Source organism: Pteropus medius, unplaced genomic scaffold (genome assembly GCF_902729225.1).
Source record: "Pteropus medius unplaced genomic scaffold, Ma_sr-lr_union100, whole genome shotgun sequence".
NCBI lineage: Eukaryota > Metazoa > Chordata > Mammalia > Chiroptera > Pteropodidae > Pteropus > Pteropus medius.
Genome location: NW_024354875.1, coordinates 1,501,439 through 1,517,790, shown reverse-complemented (window position 1 = coordinate 1,517,790; position 16,352 = coordinate 1,501,439). Strand labels below are relative to the sequence as shown.

The 16,352-nt window shown below is 47.5% G+C and overlaps 1 protein-coding gene across 10 annotated transcripts in view; it reads left to right on the top strand.

The window, feature by feature from the left end:
* LOC120596959 (lisH domain-containing protein ARMC9) overlaps positions 1-16,352 on the top strand; it is a 110,359-nt gene that overhangs the window by 58,908 nt on the left and 35,099 nt on the right. For 8 of the 10 annotated variants that reach the window (XR_005651280.1, XM_039855531.1, XM_039855533.1 and 5 more), the window contains 2 exons: positions 4,965-5,055; positions 8,927-8,982. Coding sequence is in view for 9 of the 10 variants with exons in the window: in XM_039855531.1 (XP_039711465.1) it covers positions 4,965-5,055; positions 8,927-8,982 (147 nt within the window). In the remaining variant the exon portion in view is untranslated. Of the gene's footprint in view, positions 1-4,964; positions 5,056-8,926; positions 8,983-9,189; positions 11,395-11,433; positions 11,564-11,860; positions 12,927-16,352 lie in introns of those variants that run through there. The other 2 variants (XM_039855532.1, XM_039855536.1) reach the window with 2 other exon arrangements.

Sequence of the window (16,352 nt, the reverse complement as noted above, 5' to 3'; positions counted from 1 at the left end):
GGTGATTCGTGCTCTCTTTTGAGGTGACAGCTGTTTCCAGACCTTATTAGCAAAACCACTGGAGTTTGTCCTTTTTCCTTACACCATGTGAAACTAGTACGCGTATTAAATGCTGCGATGAAACCATTAAATATGTTTCCAGAGGGTAGATTCAGTTGGAGGCCAACAAAACGTGCTCTTCCACTTCGTTTTGCTTGCTTAGAAAAATTGCTAAATCTTCTAACGGGTCATGTAAATCATCAGTCCCCAACCTCTTTGGCACCAGGGACGCCTGAGGATCTGAGGCGGAGCTGAGGCGGTGATGCTGGCGCTGGGGAGCGGCTGCAGACACAGACGAAGCTTCCCTCGCTTGCCCGCCGCTCAGCTCCTGCTGTGCAGCCCAGTTCCTAACAGGGCATAGACCGGTACCGATCTGTGGCCAGGGGTTGGGGACCCCTGATCTAAATTACTTCATCGGTTATGCCAGAGGTAAAAACTCATCTATGAATCATTCTGTGTGGTCACAGTAAATAATGGGACTTAAGTGTCCACTGCTTTTAAATTTTTTTTAAGAATTGCTTTCTCAACAGAACAAGGAAAAATAAACTTGATTAAATTCTGCGTTGCAGTCATTCGGGTGAAAGAGAGGAATTGCCAACTAAGCAGAGCACAAGGAACAAAACATGTTGTATTCTGAAGGGAAGGGAGGAAGAGAGCCGGCATGGAATCAGAATCACAAAGCAGCGTGCAGGAGAGACCTCGAGGGCGATGAGGGAGAGCGGGCGAGGGAATGGCAGTGGACGGACAGGGCCCGAGGAGGGAGACTCGCCGTTCAGGACGAGAGAGAAGAGGGTCCTTAGAAACCATCCGGGCCGGGGAGAGAGGAGGCGGGAGGAAGGGACAGAGCTTCAGGGACCTTTGAGACCCTATCCAGAGGTCACATGGATGCAACTGTAGTCCCCGCAGGGGAAGGAGAGAGTGGAGCAGGAGAAGGTGGCGTCCAGGAAATCCCCAAACGTTCGGAAATTGAAGTATGGACACTCGTACGAGTTGTCTATTGCTGCATAACAAATTACCCCAAAGCTAAGTGGCTTTAGTTTTTTTTTTTATTACCATTCAGCCTCTGTGGGGCAGAAGTTTGAGAGCAGATTAGTGGGATGGGCCTGGCTAAGGATCTGTCCTTAGGTTTCGGTCAGGAGTTCAGCCAGGACAGTCAAAACTTGACTGGGGCTGGAGAACCCACACGCGGCTGTTGGCTGGGGACCCCATATCCCTGCCACATGGGCCTCTCCTTCGCATGTCTCTCGACACGGCAACTGGCGTCCCCCTGCGTGAGTGACCCAGAAGGACAGAGAGTGAGCAAGACAGAAGCCACAGGGTTTTCATAGCCTGCTCTCAGACGCGAGGTACCGTCGCTCTAACCCTGCTGTTTACACACACCAGCTCTGGTGCAGTGTGGGAGGGGATGACTTAAGAGCCCAAATCCAGGAGGCAGGGGTCCCTGGGGGCCGTCTCAGAGGCTGGCCACCATACACCTCTGGTCACCTATAGATCTGGGAAGAAGTCACCAGAGGAATAGGGGCTTTCGACACACGTTGCAAATATTTTCTGTTTTTCATTTGTCTTTTAATTACAGTGTTTTTGGTCATACGTCAGGTTTAATCATAGTTGAATCTGTTCATTTTTTCTTTATAGTCTCTAGACAGCCTCTGAATTATTGAAGTATTGACTTAAGAAGAAAACTCGGACCACTTAGATAAAGGTCTAAGTGGCATCAGCTTCCCTCTGGCATTTTAACAGGCTTTAAAGTCATAACCCCGTTAGCCTGAGCGGAGGAAGCTCTTGGACAGGCCACTTAAGTGGTTGCCTATTTGACGATTTAGAAGAGAGGCCTCTAAGGGAGGCGATGGCCAGGGTTTTCCACAGCCCCGAGACTTCCCACATTTCGCTCTTATCCTTGAGGAAAGTTTTAGATTGATAAAGGAATTACATTCTTTTTGCCCATAACAGTGATAAAGAAAATCAGACAATGAGGAAAACATCTCATAATCTCACCATCTTAATGTCCGCTGGTGCCAGTGCTGGGGGAGTGGTGGCCAAGCGGATGTTCCCAGACCTGCCGGTGTTTGCAGGCTGTGTCGGCACAGACCTTCTGGGGAACAGCTTGGCAGTTTATGTGAGAAACTACTAAACCATCCATTGTTTGGATTCATTTATTTTTCTCTGGTCATTGATGCAAATAAGAGATCTACCAGGAAGATGCTCAATTCAAAATTTTATAACGGTGAAAAACTGGAAGAAACATGATTTCTAGTAATAGAGAAATTGCTAATGAAATTATAGCTCTTTTGCTCAAAAAATTAACAGCTATTGAGGATGATAATTGGGAAAAGCAGAATGAGGCGGTATGGAAATCTTTTATTGTATAATGAGAGATAAAAGCAGAATATGACGTTATAAGAACTCTGTTTTTGCAACTGTATAAAACATTTGTGTACTTGTGGAGAATGACAAATACATAAAAATTTTATTAGTGCCACATTCTATTATGGTGGTCTTAAAAATAATAGCCAAAAAAAAAAAAAAGCAGGAGAAAAAGAGAAATCAGTGTCCTGAGGCCCATTTGAACTTGAAGAGACTACCAGGGTCTGGGGCTGGAGAGCAGGTCAGATGGTAGGCCACCCTGAGGCCCACACTCCAAAGCCACCTGTGCCAGGGTTGGAGTAAGTGTGGCAATGGAGCTTAGTTCCCCCGGGATCTAAGCCCGGCTGGACATTCTCCCTGGGCTGGGGCAGACCACATGCTCGTCACTTGTGAAGGCTCTGGGTTGCCAGGGAGCTGGGTTAGAAGCCACAGAGCCAGGAGGAACGGCCACACTCCCTAGGGCCACTCCAGTGATACCACCACTGCAGCTTGCACCATGACCGCGCCCCCCCAGGCCCACAGCTCACACCTACAGTACCAGAACAAGGACTGGATGCCACCACCACCCACCTGCCAGAAAGGCGTGTGTTTCCCAGTGTGCTGGGTTCTTCACAGTACCCACTGCCAAGTCAGTCTCTCGTGGGTGTATTCGATGAGCAGAATCCAGGCCACATGCCTGGGGAATTTATTATTAAGAAACTTCCTCCGAGTAATCCTCCTAATTACAGAGAAGGAAATTGTGATCCCCCCCGTCCCCGACCACCACCAAGTAACAACCGAGCTAGAGCTGTACCAAAGAGAGCGAATGAAAATGAAAAGCTCTTTCAGTGTATGAGCAGATAATCGTTTGCAGGAGTAACGTCTGGGAAGAGCACAGAGAGCCTGATGAATGATTTGTCTCGCTCCACTGGTGAGAATGTCGAGGACAGTGGCACCGATGGGCTAGTGGCGATCCTGACCGTCCGCGTTTTAGGGTTTATCACGCTGCCTTCACTTGATGTGTTCCTCTTCCTCTGGCCCTTCCCGTGGGCAGTGACAGAGAGTGGGGATGTCAGTTTATGAGATACAGTGACGTAAAGTCAACTCTCCTGACAGTGAAGGGCCTGACTCTTTGGTAAGACAATCCCAGGCTTCCGGTCCCACAGGAGCCGGACGCGCCCTCCTTTAAACGCGCATCCCTGGATTTCCCCTTCCCCACCACGCCTTCCTGTCTCTGCCTCCTGGTTAAGTGTTAGGTTCTCTAAGGTTCTGTCCTCACCTGTCACTAGGGAACCTTGTTTACTTCCTTGTCTTCAGCTACCAGACCTCGCTTCTGAGCCGCAAACCACTTCCAGGTACAACAAGCGCAACCTCAACCATTTACTGAGCATCCGTGTGCCGGCCATTGACCTAGCTGCAGTTTTTAGGTGTAATTTACACGCAGTGAAATGCATTGGCCCTACAAGTTCAGTTTAATGCATTTGACAAATGTATACATCTACAAAACCAACACCCAGTTATAGACTTTATTTTTTTTTAATCTCATGTTAATTCCAGTTGTCATCATCGTTTTGTAGTTGAGGAAATCAGCTGGGAGAGGTTAAATAATTTGACCAGAGTCACACGGTTAATTCACAGGGGAGCTAGAATTACAGTCCAGACTTAACCTTTCCAGAAGGTGATGCTCTGCTTTAGGTGATGGAAACTCACCACGTTCAAAACTGCATTTCTTTAATTCAGTTTCAGAGCTATTGATTCCAACCTGGCCTTCATGAAAAAGGAACGTATTGGCTCATATAATTGGAAAGTCCAGGCATCAACTTCAGGCACACCTCGGTCAGGGTTCACATGTCACTACATCCGTTTCTTGGCCGGCACCTGTGGATTCTGCTGCTGCTTTTTGGATTCATTATTAGATAACACTTTTCCTTCAAGAAGGCCTCCTCACCTCCAGCCATACATATGCATTCAAACCCTGCAAGGAAAGAGGAAGAGGGGACCTCGACATTCCCCTAGAATTCTGTTAGTCAGTATTGAAAATTACGATGTCGGTATTTTATAAGGAAGTCAGTAATGTACAGTGTAGTGACTTTATGGTTCTTTGATAGAAATAGAATGATGACTGTTTGAACCGAGGTTTTATTTCCTCGTTTACTTCTCTGAACATATGGTTTTACTTTTCAAAGGCCACATTTGGCCCTAAAATCCAGAAGGCAGTGTAGAAATTTAGGGAAAACACAGCAGAGAAATCACCCCCCACACTGCACCAAAAAAAAAACATATTGCCAAAACTGCTCATTGATGCAGAGAAGAACTCTACCATGTAACGGGAATGCTTATTAAAATTTTGTAAGTTTTTTTCCTAAATACGTTATAATTAGTTCAGATAATCAAGAAGAAAATAATTTCACTGTGAATTATAAAGAGAACAAAAGGAATGTTTAGTACTGAGCCGAGGGATTTTTATCGTGCATGTATAAGAAAGTATTTTGGAGGGATTAGCCGAAAGCACCCCACTGAACTGTTGTTGGCTCCCCCCAAAAACACTAAAGTGTTAACTGCTACTCTCTCTGTCCCTCTAGGGAATGGAAGACATCCTTCGCTGCTTCATCAAAGAAGGCAACGCCGAAACAGTCCGCCAGATTGAATTTATCATCAAGCAGCTTAATTCAGGTTCGTGCGATGCAAGAATCTATGGTCTATCTTTTGACTCTTTCACACATGCCAGAAAGACACGTGGGCTTTCGTAGAGGGGATTGTCATCTCTTGGCATTCGTTCCAGAGGCCCAAGTGAACCCGTAGACAAAGGCTCAACCAGGCAGTTAAGGCCAGATCATCTCGAGATCGACAATCTCTCATCACGCTTTGGGCTTCTAGTCAGCAAAAAGAATTCAAAAGCAGTTACAGAAGCCGTCCTCCAACGCGAGCTCCCTTTACACGGCTTCCCGCTCCTAACCTCCCGCCTCAGAAGAATGTCCTAGGTCAGATAAGGGTGACAGGCCAGCCTTTCTAGCACCACTGTAAACAATGTTGTCATCCTCCGGCCTTCGTTCATTCACCCCAGAAAAACTTATGTTGCCAACCAACAGCGTGGAAGGATGTGATCCCCTTTCTATTTGGCTTCCTCTATTACCATGGCAACCCACATCCCATAATAAGCAGGAAAGGCCAGTGCGAGACGCCTTGGATGGGAACCTGGGGTGGTGAGGAAGCTCCTCGCTTTTTCTGTGGACTCCTCACACCTTGAACCTGACTCGTACACGTGCCAGAGGCACCTGACACTGCCAGCATCCCAGGGCCAAGCTCGTCCCTAATGTCCTTCTCTCTGCCCTTCTCTGACACCCAGCAGTCCACATCTCTGAAAGTCCAGGTGTGCACATCCCGTTCCGCACACAAAGGCAACTCATCAGTCTCTTGATCTCTACCGTGACCCCAAGCCAGCAGCTTGACCAGGGCCAAGCGGAAGGGGCCAGAAGCCCTGCACCGGGAGAAGCCCAAAGGCGGCTTCCAGCTCATGGTTCACGGCCCAAGCTGCACAGGGCAGTCCCCTGGGAGATTTAGAAATCCTCACCTCAATTAAACCAGAATCTCTGGGGGAACCCCAGGAGCAAATAGGGTGTGAAGCTTCCAGGCAATGCCACCGTGTAGCCTGGGATGGATACGGAAATGGATGCGGGGGGCAGACCGCAGGTGTCACGGGGGCACCTTGTCCTCAGAAAGCAGCTGGGAGACTCACCCTTCAGACTCTGGGCCCATTTCCCTTTGAACATCCTTCCTTCTGCTTTTTCTGGAGCTAGTATAACTCACCCCAAATTCAGGTGGGCAAGGACTAGAACTTTATTTTCCTCAGCAACATAGTTTCTGACTCTGAACCCCCGTTCTACGGGGTGGGCATATTCAAAATTAAGCGAAATAAAACCTTGCCCTCCGTCCTGTGGAGGTTGCTCCCTAACCTCCTCTGGCTGGACTGCCATCTGGGAGGGTGGGGGATGCGGGGAAGAGATGCTCCCCCTCTGCTCCATGGTCCCAGCTCTGCTGACTCCTCCCTCGCAAGCCAGGGGTCCTCTGCAGCTGCAGGGCTGCACTTGGGACCTTCTTCAAGGCCGACTCTGTTTCAGTCTCATCGAGACTCACCACCTCCCTGGCAGCCAAGAGGCAGGGCGAGGCCCCATCCCTCTCCGGCTATAAAACATCTCTTTCTCTTACATAAAACTGGCCCTTGGAGCAGCATGCCAAAGAATGTGTGTGTTGGGGGGGTCAGTTTGCATTTCTGTAGGGGGACGTGCTTTGGCAAGAAGTTATCTGAGCAGAGCTAAAGCTTTAAGCCTTGTGTATTCAGGAAAAGCTTAGGAAATACCTGCTTAGCTCAGTGAGTTCCAATTTAAATAAAGAGTATCTAAAGTATTTCTTTTTTTATCTCAAGTATCTAAGTTATTCTGTATCCACAGGACAATGGTAGGTCCAGAGGTGAATACCCAGGAGTCTGCTACTTTGAAACAAAACTAGAAAGTCACTGAACATTTATTTGGATGGAGGAGCAGACATACACACACAAATACCTCAGCATACGCGTCATCAGCATCACGTCAAAATCAACCCACCAGCATCGCGATGGAGCCTAGAGGAAGGAGAGCTGGACAGTTTCTGTCCAGTCCCCTCTTCATCCTCGGGTGGAAATTAATAGCAGAGTAGGAATTAGCCGTTTGCTAGTTTAAGATACGTGAAATGGCATTGCCGCCATCTGTATTTAGAGCACTGATCTCTTAGTGAACACGAAAACACGTACGAGGGTTTTCATACATTCAGGCCCATCTCAACCCTCTCCAAGCGCAGGACTTCTGGCTACCTGGGGACCTAAGCCACAGGCGGGTTGGGCTGCTCAGGTGAAGCCTGAGGGGAGACTCCAGCCCGGTAATGTGACAGGCAGAGGCGAGCAGCCACCAGCAACCATGACAAGTTTGTCAGTAACCCTAGCGCTCAGCTAGGGGACCAGCGGACACTCACCAGTCACTGAGGAGAGGACAGGGAGGTCTGGCAGGTCACCGGGCAGGAGCAAGGCAGAGCCGGCCTCACCAGCTGGGCCCTCAGGAAAGGCAGGGCTGTCGATGCAAGGGCACCTTATGGGGTGCCACAACTCCAAGAACGGCTTGGGGACCAAGCTCATGTCCCCGTCATCCTGGAGAGGAGTTCACAGGACAGGATGAGTGGGAACCAGCAGGCTTGAGGGAGGGGAGAGCAGCTGGACTAGCTGGTGGCCCCCGAAATGTCTAAGACTCTAAAAGAAAAGGAAGGTTTATCACTGTCGAATTTAGCAACATCTCCATTTTGAAAGCCACTTGCTTGAAAGCCCTTTATTGAGGATGGAGTGGGGTCGTGCAGTTCACGGGCCAGTGGGGAATAGAAGCGAGGTGATTGGGCTTCAGCCCAGGTGCAGAATGACAGAACATCCTCCTGTCTGCAGAGCGGCTTTCTAGGCCAAATAGACTCCATGACAGCAGCATGGCTCGTGATGGGCATGGAGCCATGCATGCCCCAAGGAGGTGGGGACAGAAGTCGGTGTCCTGCCAAGGCAGTGGAGTCTTTCCCTTTAGACGGAAAGCTGCGTTGAAGTTTGGGGGTGTCCTGGGGTTTCCGTGTTTCCTTTTCTAGGAAATGGTTTGGGGATTTAGTTAAGTGTAGGCGAGTCTGCCCCCAGTCTCTTCAAGAATGGTCTTTGGTTTCCTCCTCTTCCTACGTCCTACGCGACTTCCTTTCCTCTTTCCTCCCGCTTTCTTTACTTTCCTGTCGACTGTTCAAGAAACGAGTGATAGAATAAAGCAGATGCAGAAAGGATATGCGGTGCTCTGTCCCCAAGGACTCACAGTCCAGTGCAGTGGGGGAGAGAGATACCCAGACAAGTCAGCCATTCATTCATCAGCAAACACTGATCATCCAGAAGTGCTGAGTATCATCAGAGCATTCGAGTAAACGCTGAAGATTTAGCAATGCACCACAGGAGCCTGCAGGAACTTGAGCTGTCACGACCCTCCCCCTGTCCTCGGTGGAAGAATCATGAGATTTCAAAATAGATTTGGTCTGAATCTCAATTCTGTCATTTACTGGCAGTGTGACCGTAAACAAGCCCCTCATCCTCTCTGTGCCTCCATGTGCTGTGTGCCATCAAGTGGAGGTAAGGGTCGGCAAAATCATCGGAAGGGTTAAGTGAAATCGCACGAGCGGCAGTTTGTAGCAGTGCCTGGCAGTGATGCTCGCTCTCCTCTAGATTCCTCTGAAATTACATGTCGGCTTTTAATTTTTCTCATGCTGCCACTACTGTGTTTTTGATAAAAATGGAGAGCGATATTTAAAATTGCTCAGGACGACATCAAACTAGCTGAAATGGGACGGGAACACGATTGTTGTGTCGTAACCTAATTCTCGTCCGGGCGTTTCACACGTCTCTGCAGTGGCTGAGGGATTTTGTTGACCAAGTCTCCCAACTGTTTTTGCAGCTATTCATTGGGTTTATTTTGTTTATTTTGTTTATTTTTTTTTTTTCTCATAGAAGAGCTACCGGATGGTGTTCTTGAATCTGACGATGATGAAGACGAAGATGATGAAGTAAGTTGGCGGCTCTTGATGCCACATAGGGAACTTGTGCCAAATGATTCTGAGTCTTGTCCTTGCCTTGAAAAGTTACTCCGGAAATGAGGATTTTGATCCCTGCCACGTTATTTTTTTTATAGTTCCGTAGGTTGGCTAGTGCTCAGCTGGGTGGTTTTCTGCTGGGCTCACTGGGGGTGTCACGTGGCCACTTTCCCTGTCCAGGCTGGCCTCACGCCCTCCACGGCACAGCCTCTGTCCACGTGAGCCACGTGAGCGCTGATCGTTCAGGGGTGCGGCCTGGACTTCTCATCGGTCGGCGGGCGGCTGGGCTCCAGGAGGGAAGACGCGGAAGCTTCCAGTCCTCTCCGAGGTCTGCGGTCTCAGCATCCCTTTGGCTGCGTCCTGCTCAGGGCTCATCACCAGAGCAGCCAGGCCGTGGGACCTCAGTTAGACCCCAGCAGCAGGAGGGTCAGGCCAGGGGGACTGTGGGTGGCCGTGTCTGAGGGACCGTCTGCTGCACCTTGGCAGGGGTGCTGCAGCCAGCCTGGGATGCCACACTGTGTGGCTCTCAGGATTTGTGGCAGGTTGAAAGATAACCGTTCTTCAAACCTGAGAGTTTTGCTTTGAAGGGTTACGAGCTGCCCGCTGTCTTCCTCAGGGATAATGACACTGGGCGGGAGGCTCACTGCCAGGGGCTTGTTTCTGAGCTGGGGGAACTAACCACCTCACTGTTATTTGCATCCTTTTGATGTGGGTTTCCCCGGCTGTGGAAACTCTGCTTGCCTGGTTATTTAGAGCCTGAAGGTTCAGAAGTCACATGGGTGAGTCACCTGACATGATGTGAAGAATGGTGACCTCTGGGCTCTAGGTGGACTTTCAGATGACAGGCCTCTTCTTTTCATAGTTTTTCCCTGAGATCTAGAAAAAACATATGCGCTGAACTCTCTGGTTCTCTGTGGTAGTAAGTGATTTGCATCCCTCTTCCTTCATGGGGAGTGAATGCTGGAGGCTGTATTTTTATTCGGACTTGTGGTCTATCCATTTAAAAGGTTTCTGTTCATGGGGGAGAGAGCTCATTTAAGAGCCCTCTTAACGTACAGCTGTGCCGAGATCTGCCAGTGAGTGACTGGCCCTCCTCGGGCAGCCTCCCGCCTGTCACTTTTTTCGTGGGCTGTAGGTGGCACCAGCACGTGTTCTTGCTCACAGCCTTGTCTGACAAGCGCCTTCTGGACCTCAGAGGGGCATCCGGGCCGCACCTTTTACAAAGGCGGATCCAGAGAGGGAAGGAGACCAACCTGAGGTCACCAGAGAGTCAATGGCAGTAAAATCTGGTTTAGAGCAGAAATCAGCAGGCTTTTTCTGGAAAGAGAAAGACAGTAAACATTTTAGGCTTTGCGGGCCACACAGCCTATTTCAGTCCCACGAATCTGCCATTTTAATGCAAAGTGGCCATCCACAGTACATAAATAGACGAATGTGGCTGTATTGCCATGAAACTTCATGGACACTAAAAACTTGAATTTCATGTAATTTTCATGTGTCACTAAAAAATTTTTTCAAATATTTGAAAATGTGAAAATCGTTCTTAGCTTATGGGACACCCCAAAACAGGCCTCTTGGCCCCAGGGGCCATCGTTTGCCCCGCTCCTGCCTCAGTCTTCTGGGCACGGCATGAGACGCCGCCTTTGTGTCCTAGAAGGGGTGAAGGTGAGAAGTCCTAGGGGAAGGATCTGTCCTTTGGGGCCATAGCTTGACTTTTGGTGGTGAACTCAGGTCGGCAGGTCCTGGACGACCTCCATCATGACCCCGATAGTGCGCGGCAGGCATCGGCGAGGGCGCCCTGGGCAGGCTGAGCGTGTCTGTGTCTCACTCAGCTTTCTCCAAGGCCGGGTGTTAACTTTTAAAACTGCCTTTTAAAATCGCAAAGAAACAAGACAGTGAAAAATGCTCCGACTAAAGGAGGTTTTCCAAAAATCGTTTGAGCAAGTGGCACCGTTGCTGGAACGTGAGTATCACTTCCCAAGGTGCCAGCTTTGAAGGCGGCAGCAGAATTACTCTCGAGGTCTTAGAGTCACGCGTCATCTTGCCTAGCAACGTAAAATCCTTTTAAAATTTACTATTTAGACCCAAAACACCGATAGCGGAGCCGTCGTTTTCAGCTGGCTGCTTGGTGCCTCTGAAGACACGACGGTCCTGCCGGCGCGAGGCCGGGGCCTGGCGCGGTCACACTCGCTTCGTGCCACCCTGGCCGACATCTGCGCTCTGGCCACTTCGGCCGCTCCTCATCCCGCTTCGCTGGCAACTCGCGAGAGGACCCCCAGGCGCAAATCCTCATTTTCTCCTCCAATTTCTAAAAATGTAATGACTTTTTCTGCTTGTTAACACTTAGTTATGTCTGAAGACACGAACATTTACATGCCAGAATTAAAAATTTAAGTTGTTTTTTTTTTTTTTTCTGACTCGGAGACTGTCCAGGATATAATGTCAAATGGAAAAAGGAAATTGAAAAGTAATGTGAACAGTATGAGTCTGTTTCAGAAAAATAAACACATCTACGCACATCCTTATGAATTACACGTGTGCTTAGAGGACAGAGGTCAGTGCTGGGCGTTTTCGTAGACTAACGGGGCAGAAGCCGGAGCGGCGGAGGAGCACGTGGGGCGAGGGAACGGGACGGAGCTGATGAGCATTTACAGCTCTCCCCACCAATCTGGCCAAGAGCAAGGGAAGAGAGTTGGGCATTTTTGTTTTGTGTTGTGTTGTTTTTTAATTTGAGAGAGACCTAAGCATGGTGGTTAAATGCTGTTGGGAGGGATCCAGCTGAGAGGGAGAAGCGGCACGTGCAGGAGGAAGGAAAAGATGGCATCGGGCAGGTGTTTTCGTCATTTTCTAGGTTGCGTCTTATACTCGCTTAGCCTGCGAGACCGCAGACCCCTGACAACCTCCAGAGAGATAAAAGCACCATTAGATAAGCTTGCACAGGACACACAAGAGAATGGGCGAGTGACAACTACAAGTTAAGGGTTCAAGTGCATCTCATCTAGTGCTTTGAAGAAATGTGTTTTTTGATACAATTTATTTTTATGTTGAATATATGCTATATGTTCCCAAAGGGCTGATGGTGTGTCACAAGGCTCTGGAGCACCGAGCTAATGTCCTCACTTCAAATGACTCATGTTTGCTTATGACCTCCTAAGACTGTGTTCCTTGTGTTTATTTGTGTCTGGCTCATCTTTGTAAATGGGGAGGAAAGGCCTTCCTGTACTATTCTAGAGGCCTGATTTTAAGGCAAATAGTCTTCGCTCTTAACAAAATAGGTTTAAATGCCAGGTGAAATCAGCCATGGACTTTTACTTGCCCGTCGTCATGTTAAATGACAGTCATGCTCAGCGATTTCCTTCTCTAGGGACTTCTTACATCTAAGAGTCATTCATTTATTTACCCAACAAATATCTGAAGATCTTGAAATAACACTGTTCCAGGAAATAATGGGAAAGGTCGGCAAAAGAAAACCAAGAGTATTGATGGTTTAAAACACCTCCGAGCGTTTAAGTCTAGATGGGCGAGGTGATAACAGCCCAGTCACGCCGCCCACACTGGCGTAGCAGCACCAAGTGCCAGGCGCTGCTCTGGGCGCCTCACGTGTCTTCACCCGTCTGCTCCTCACCACAGCCCCGTGGTAGGTGCTGCTGTTAGCCCCGTTTCACAGATGGGGAAACTGAGGGGGAGAAGATCGCTTGCCCAGTTCACACAGCTAAGTAAGTGATGGCACCGGGAGTCAAAGCCAGGCGGTCCGACTCGGCAGTCCACGCTGTTAGCCGCTGCACCGCCTTGTCTCTTATAAGGAATACACAAAGAGCAAATGATAGAGAATGAATTACCGGTTCATGACTATGAGGGACACAGGAAGTGCCCGGATACTCAGAGAATACTCTTTCTTTCTGCCAGTCTAATGGCGGTAACGTGCTATCTGCTCTTTCTTTTGATTTTGCATCTCCATTGAGTAGTGAGTTTGAATGTCTTTGTGTTTGCTTCGTGGGGTATTTGGATTCCTCCGCTGTAATTTCCTATTCATATCCCTTCTCCTTTGAAATACATTCATATCCAAATGTATTTGTCTCTTCACATCAATTTGTATGAATTCTCTGTATATGACAGATACTGACCCTTTTTCACCTCCATTGCAAATATTTTAAAGATATATTTATTGACTTGATTTTTTATAAACTCTTCTGCCTTAAATCTTTAAAAAAATTTTAAAAGATAACTATATCGAATTATGTTGGCTTTTCTTTTACAGCCTCTGGGATTTTTGTTCTGACTAAGGTTTCCCTTAACGCCGAATTTTACATGTAGTCTATTCTAGGCATAGAAAATATATATAATATTTAAAGTTCAGAGTAACTATTCTCACATTATTGGTTTCTTTGAAAAAAGTGCCTCGTTCAGCTTGCAGCTCAGATAATTTCATAAACGCTTTTCCTCTAGATAACCTTCACATACATCCCATTTCGTTCCGCAGAATGTTTTTTAAAAATGGACCGCAAGAGTCAAGATTTAAAAAGTTAATTCCTGCTCCTTCTTCAGTGACATTGTTAGATGAAACCCGGTCATCTCCGTATCATCTGTCTGCCTGTCATTCATCTCTCTGGTGGCAGTGGGGAACATGGCGACTGCTCCTGGAGTTCGGGGGCATCGCCCTGGCTGACGACGCTCAGGCAGCAGTGGTCTAACCCTCCGTTGCCTTTGTGCCGTCAGAGCAGATGGCAGTGCCATTGTCTCAGCACAAACCAGGAAAGTCACGACGATCAGTATTTCGGCCAGCCTGGCTTGTGTTTTGTCACCAAGCATTTCCGTGGAAGATCTCTGATGAGTACAACGCCAAGAGCAAGTCCAGGCACACTTCTGCAGATGAGATGTTAACTCGCATTCGCGTTTGCCGCTTCGTCTTTATGCAACGAGCTGCCGTGTTATCGGAAAGTAGCACATGCCGTAATCTCTTTTTCTTCCTCTCCATGCGGCAGGCACTCAGCAGCGTCAGCTGCACGAAGCTGGTGCGCGTGTTTCTTCAACCAAGGCACAGCGCTAACTTACCCTTCGAGGTGCTTCCGTGGCTTTGTTTTTTTAATCATTTTTTTTGGTAGGACGGGATAATTTAGGATTTACAGAAAAAAATAATACAGAGAGTTCTCGTATACCCATCATGCAGCTTCAGTGGCTTTTAAATCTAGTTTGAAAGGTTACAACAAATTCTCCATTTTTCACTTTTAAAGAATTCATCACGTCTATGTTTAAAATATTCAAATCCTTTTTCTTTAGAATCTGAATAATTGATCTCAAAATTATACCTCAATTTAATTGGCATATAATGCTATTCAAATATGTACTGTTACATAAGACCCAGTAAGATAAATTATTGACGTCTATAAAACTGAGGGAAGATAGCTTCCGTCATATTTATATTCTTTATTTGCACTTCCTCGCTTGAATAGATTCCTCCCTTCCATGAGTCAGAGAACTTTCTGATAAGTTCTTTCATTTTTTTCAACATCTTTCCATATTAATGGCTTATACGAGTGGAGAAAGTGAGTCCTCCGAGCTGTTTTTTAAGCCAGTGATCCATCCTTAAAAATATGAGAAAAGATATTATAAACAAATTTTCTTTTATCTTTTATTTTAGAATAAACGAGTCTTAAGTTTTTAAAGTTTTAGAGAAAATTTTAAAACTTAGGACTAAGTTTTTCTTTTGTTGTTTTAATTCTAAAAATAAAACAGTAAGTGTACTTTTAGCCGGTTTCTGATTAGGAAAAGGAAAACTTCAAGATTTCAAAATAACAATTTATTGGGTGAGAAGGAAGCATATCTGTTATAGTAGATATAAACAAAATAGATGTACTGAGCGCAAAGTTAGTTATGAAAATCTAGAGAACACAAGAATATTCAAACATACATTAAACTAGCTATCAGAGTGATATCGTCACATGTAGCCTCTAGAAAACTTCACTATATCATAAGGAGTGAAAAATAATGTAATTAAATACATTAAAGTAATTTTGTATTTACAGTTTATAATTATGGTAAATACATATGGTATATAAAATAACATATTTTTGCGAACATAGTTTAGATTTCACAGGCCCCCTAAATGGGTCTTGAGCCGTCACAGGTTCCCTAGACCACACTTTGAGAACCATTGGTTTACAGTTTTGTTTTCTATGGTGTTTATGAGTCTGGGTACGAAAATGTACTCTGAGTTCATATAATGGATAAGAGGGTTTTTCATCTTCTCCTAGGGGCTGGAATTAGTTTCATTTTGTTTTTTCTCGCCAGTTCTGCCTCCACCCACCCCGCGGGGCCCAGCATCACACGCACACGTATTCTCCTGAGGGAGTGAAGCTGGTACAGGGAGGAGGATGACTGGCGGGTTGACCCCCGAGGTGGCTGCAGTAAACGACCCCAGTGACCCTCTCGGGTGGTCGGCTGTGACACAGGAAGGCCAGACTTTTTATATTTTTAACCATATTTCCTAAAGCATCAATGTAGAAAGCAGAGAACTGGGTCTTGTTCCTTTAAAAAAAAATTCCATATCATTGATTTTTCAAGGTGGAACTTAATATAATGGTCTCTTCAGATGCGTTTAGCAAAACAAGGCCCTGGGTAGAAAGAGTATCCAAAGAAAGGGCAGCTTCGGGCAGCAGAACGATTCTGGCCTCTGTGACATCGCAGTCCGTCTGGTATCACTAAGGGATGATTGGCATCCAGGCGCTTGGCCCTGTTCCTGGGACATTGTGAGCCCCTGGTGATTGTTAGCGCCCACTGTCACCACCACGATTCTGTCATCGTCATCAGCATCACCACTGTCGTCAGCTTCAGGCTCACCATGCCTGGCCGTGGGGAGCCACATTAAGTGCCGGTGCTTTTACACCTGGTGTCCCATCGTACTCAGGGCCTGGGCAGAAGCACGCCATGAGGAGCTTTAGATCGGAATATGGCCTCAGGTATTTCAAAATAGAGTGTCTTAATAGAAATCAAGGTTCAGTAGGCTCACAGGTCAGAAGACAATTGTCTTTGAAAAGAGAGTTTTTTACTTCCAGTTCCTAAGGGGCAGAGGGGGCCACACCCTGGGGGCCACACCCTGGGGGCTCTGCAGGGAAGCGCCAGGGTCCTCAGGAGGCAGAGAGAGAAGGGCTAGGTGGCCAAGAGCCTGTGCCACATTGGTTTCCGGGGAAGGAGAGGGTGGGACAGGCTAAGCTGGTTTATGGCTGGCAAGTTTGAATAGTTTCTGGGCTCTGGGCATAGCGGCCGTCCCTAGCTCTCGGAGTACCTGGCCCCGGGCTGACTGGGGCTGGCGGACAATGGCCTGGACTGTGAGTCTGCTGGGTAGA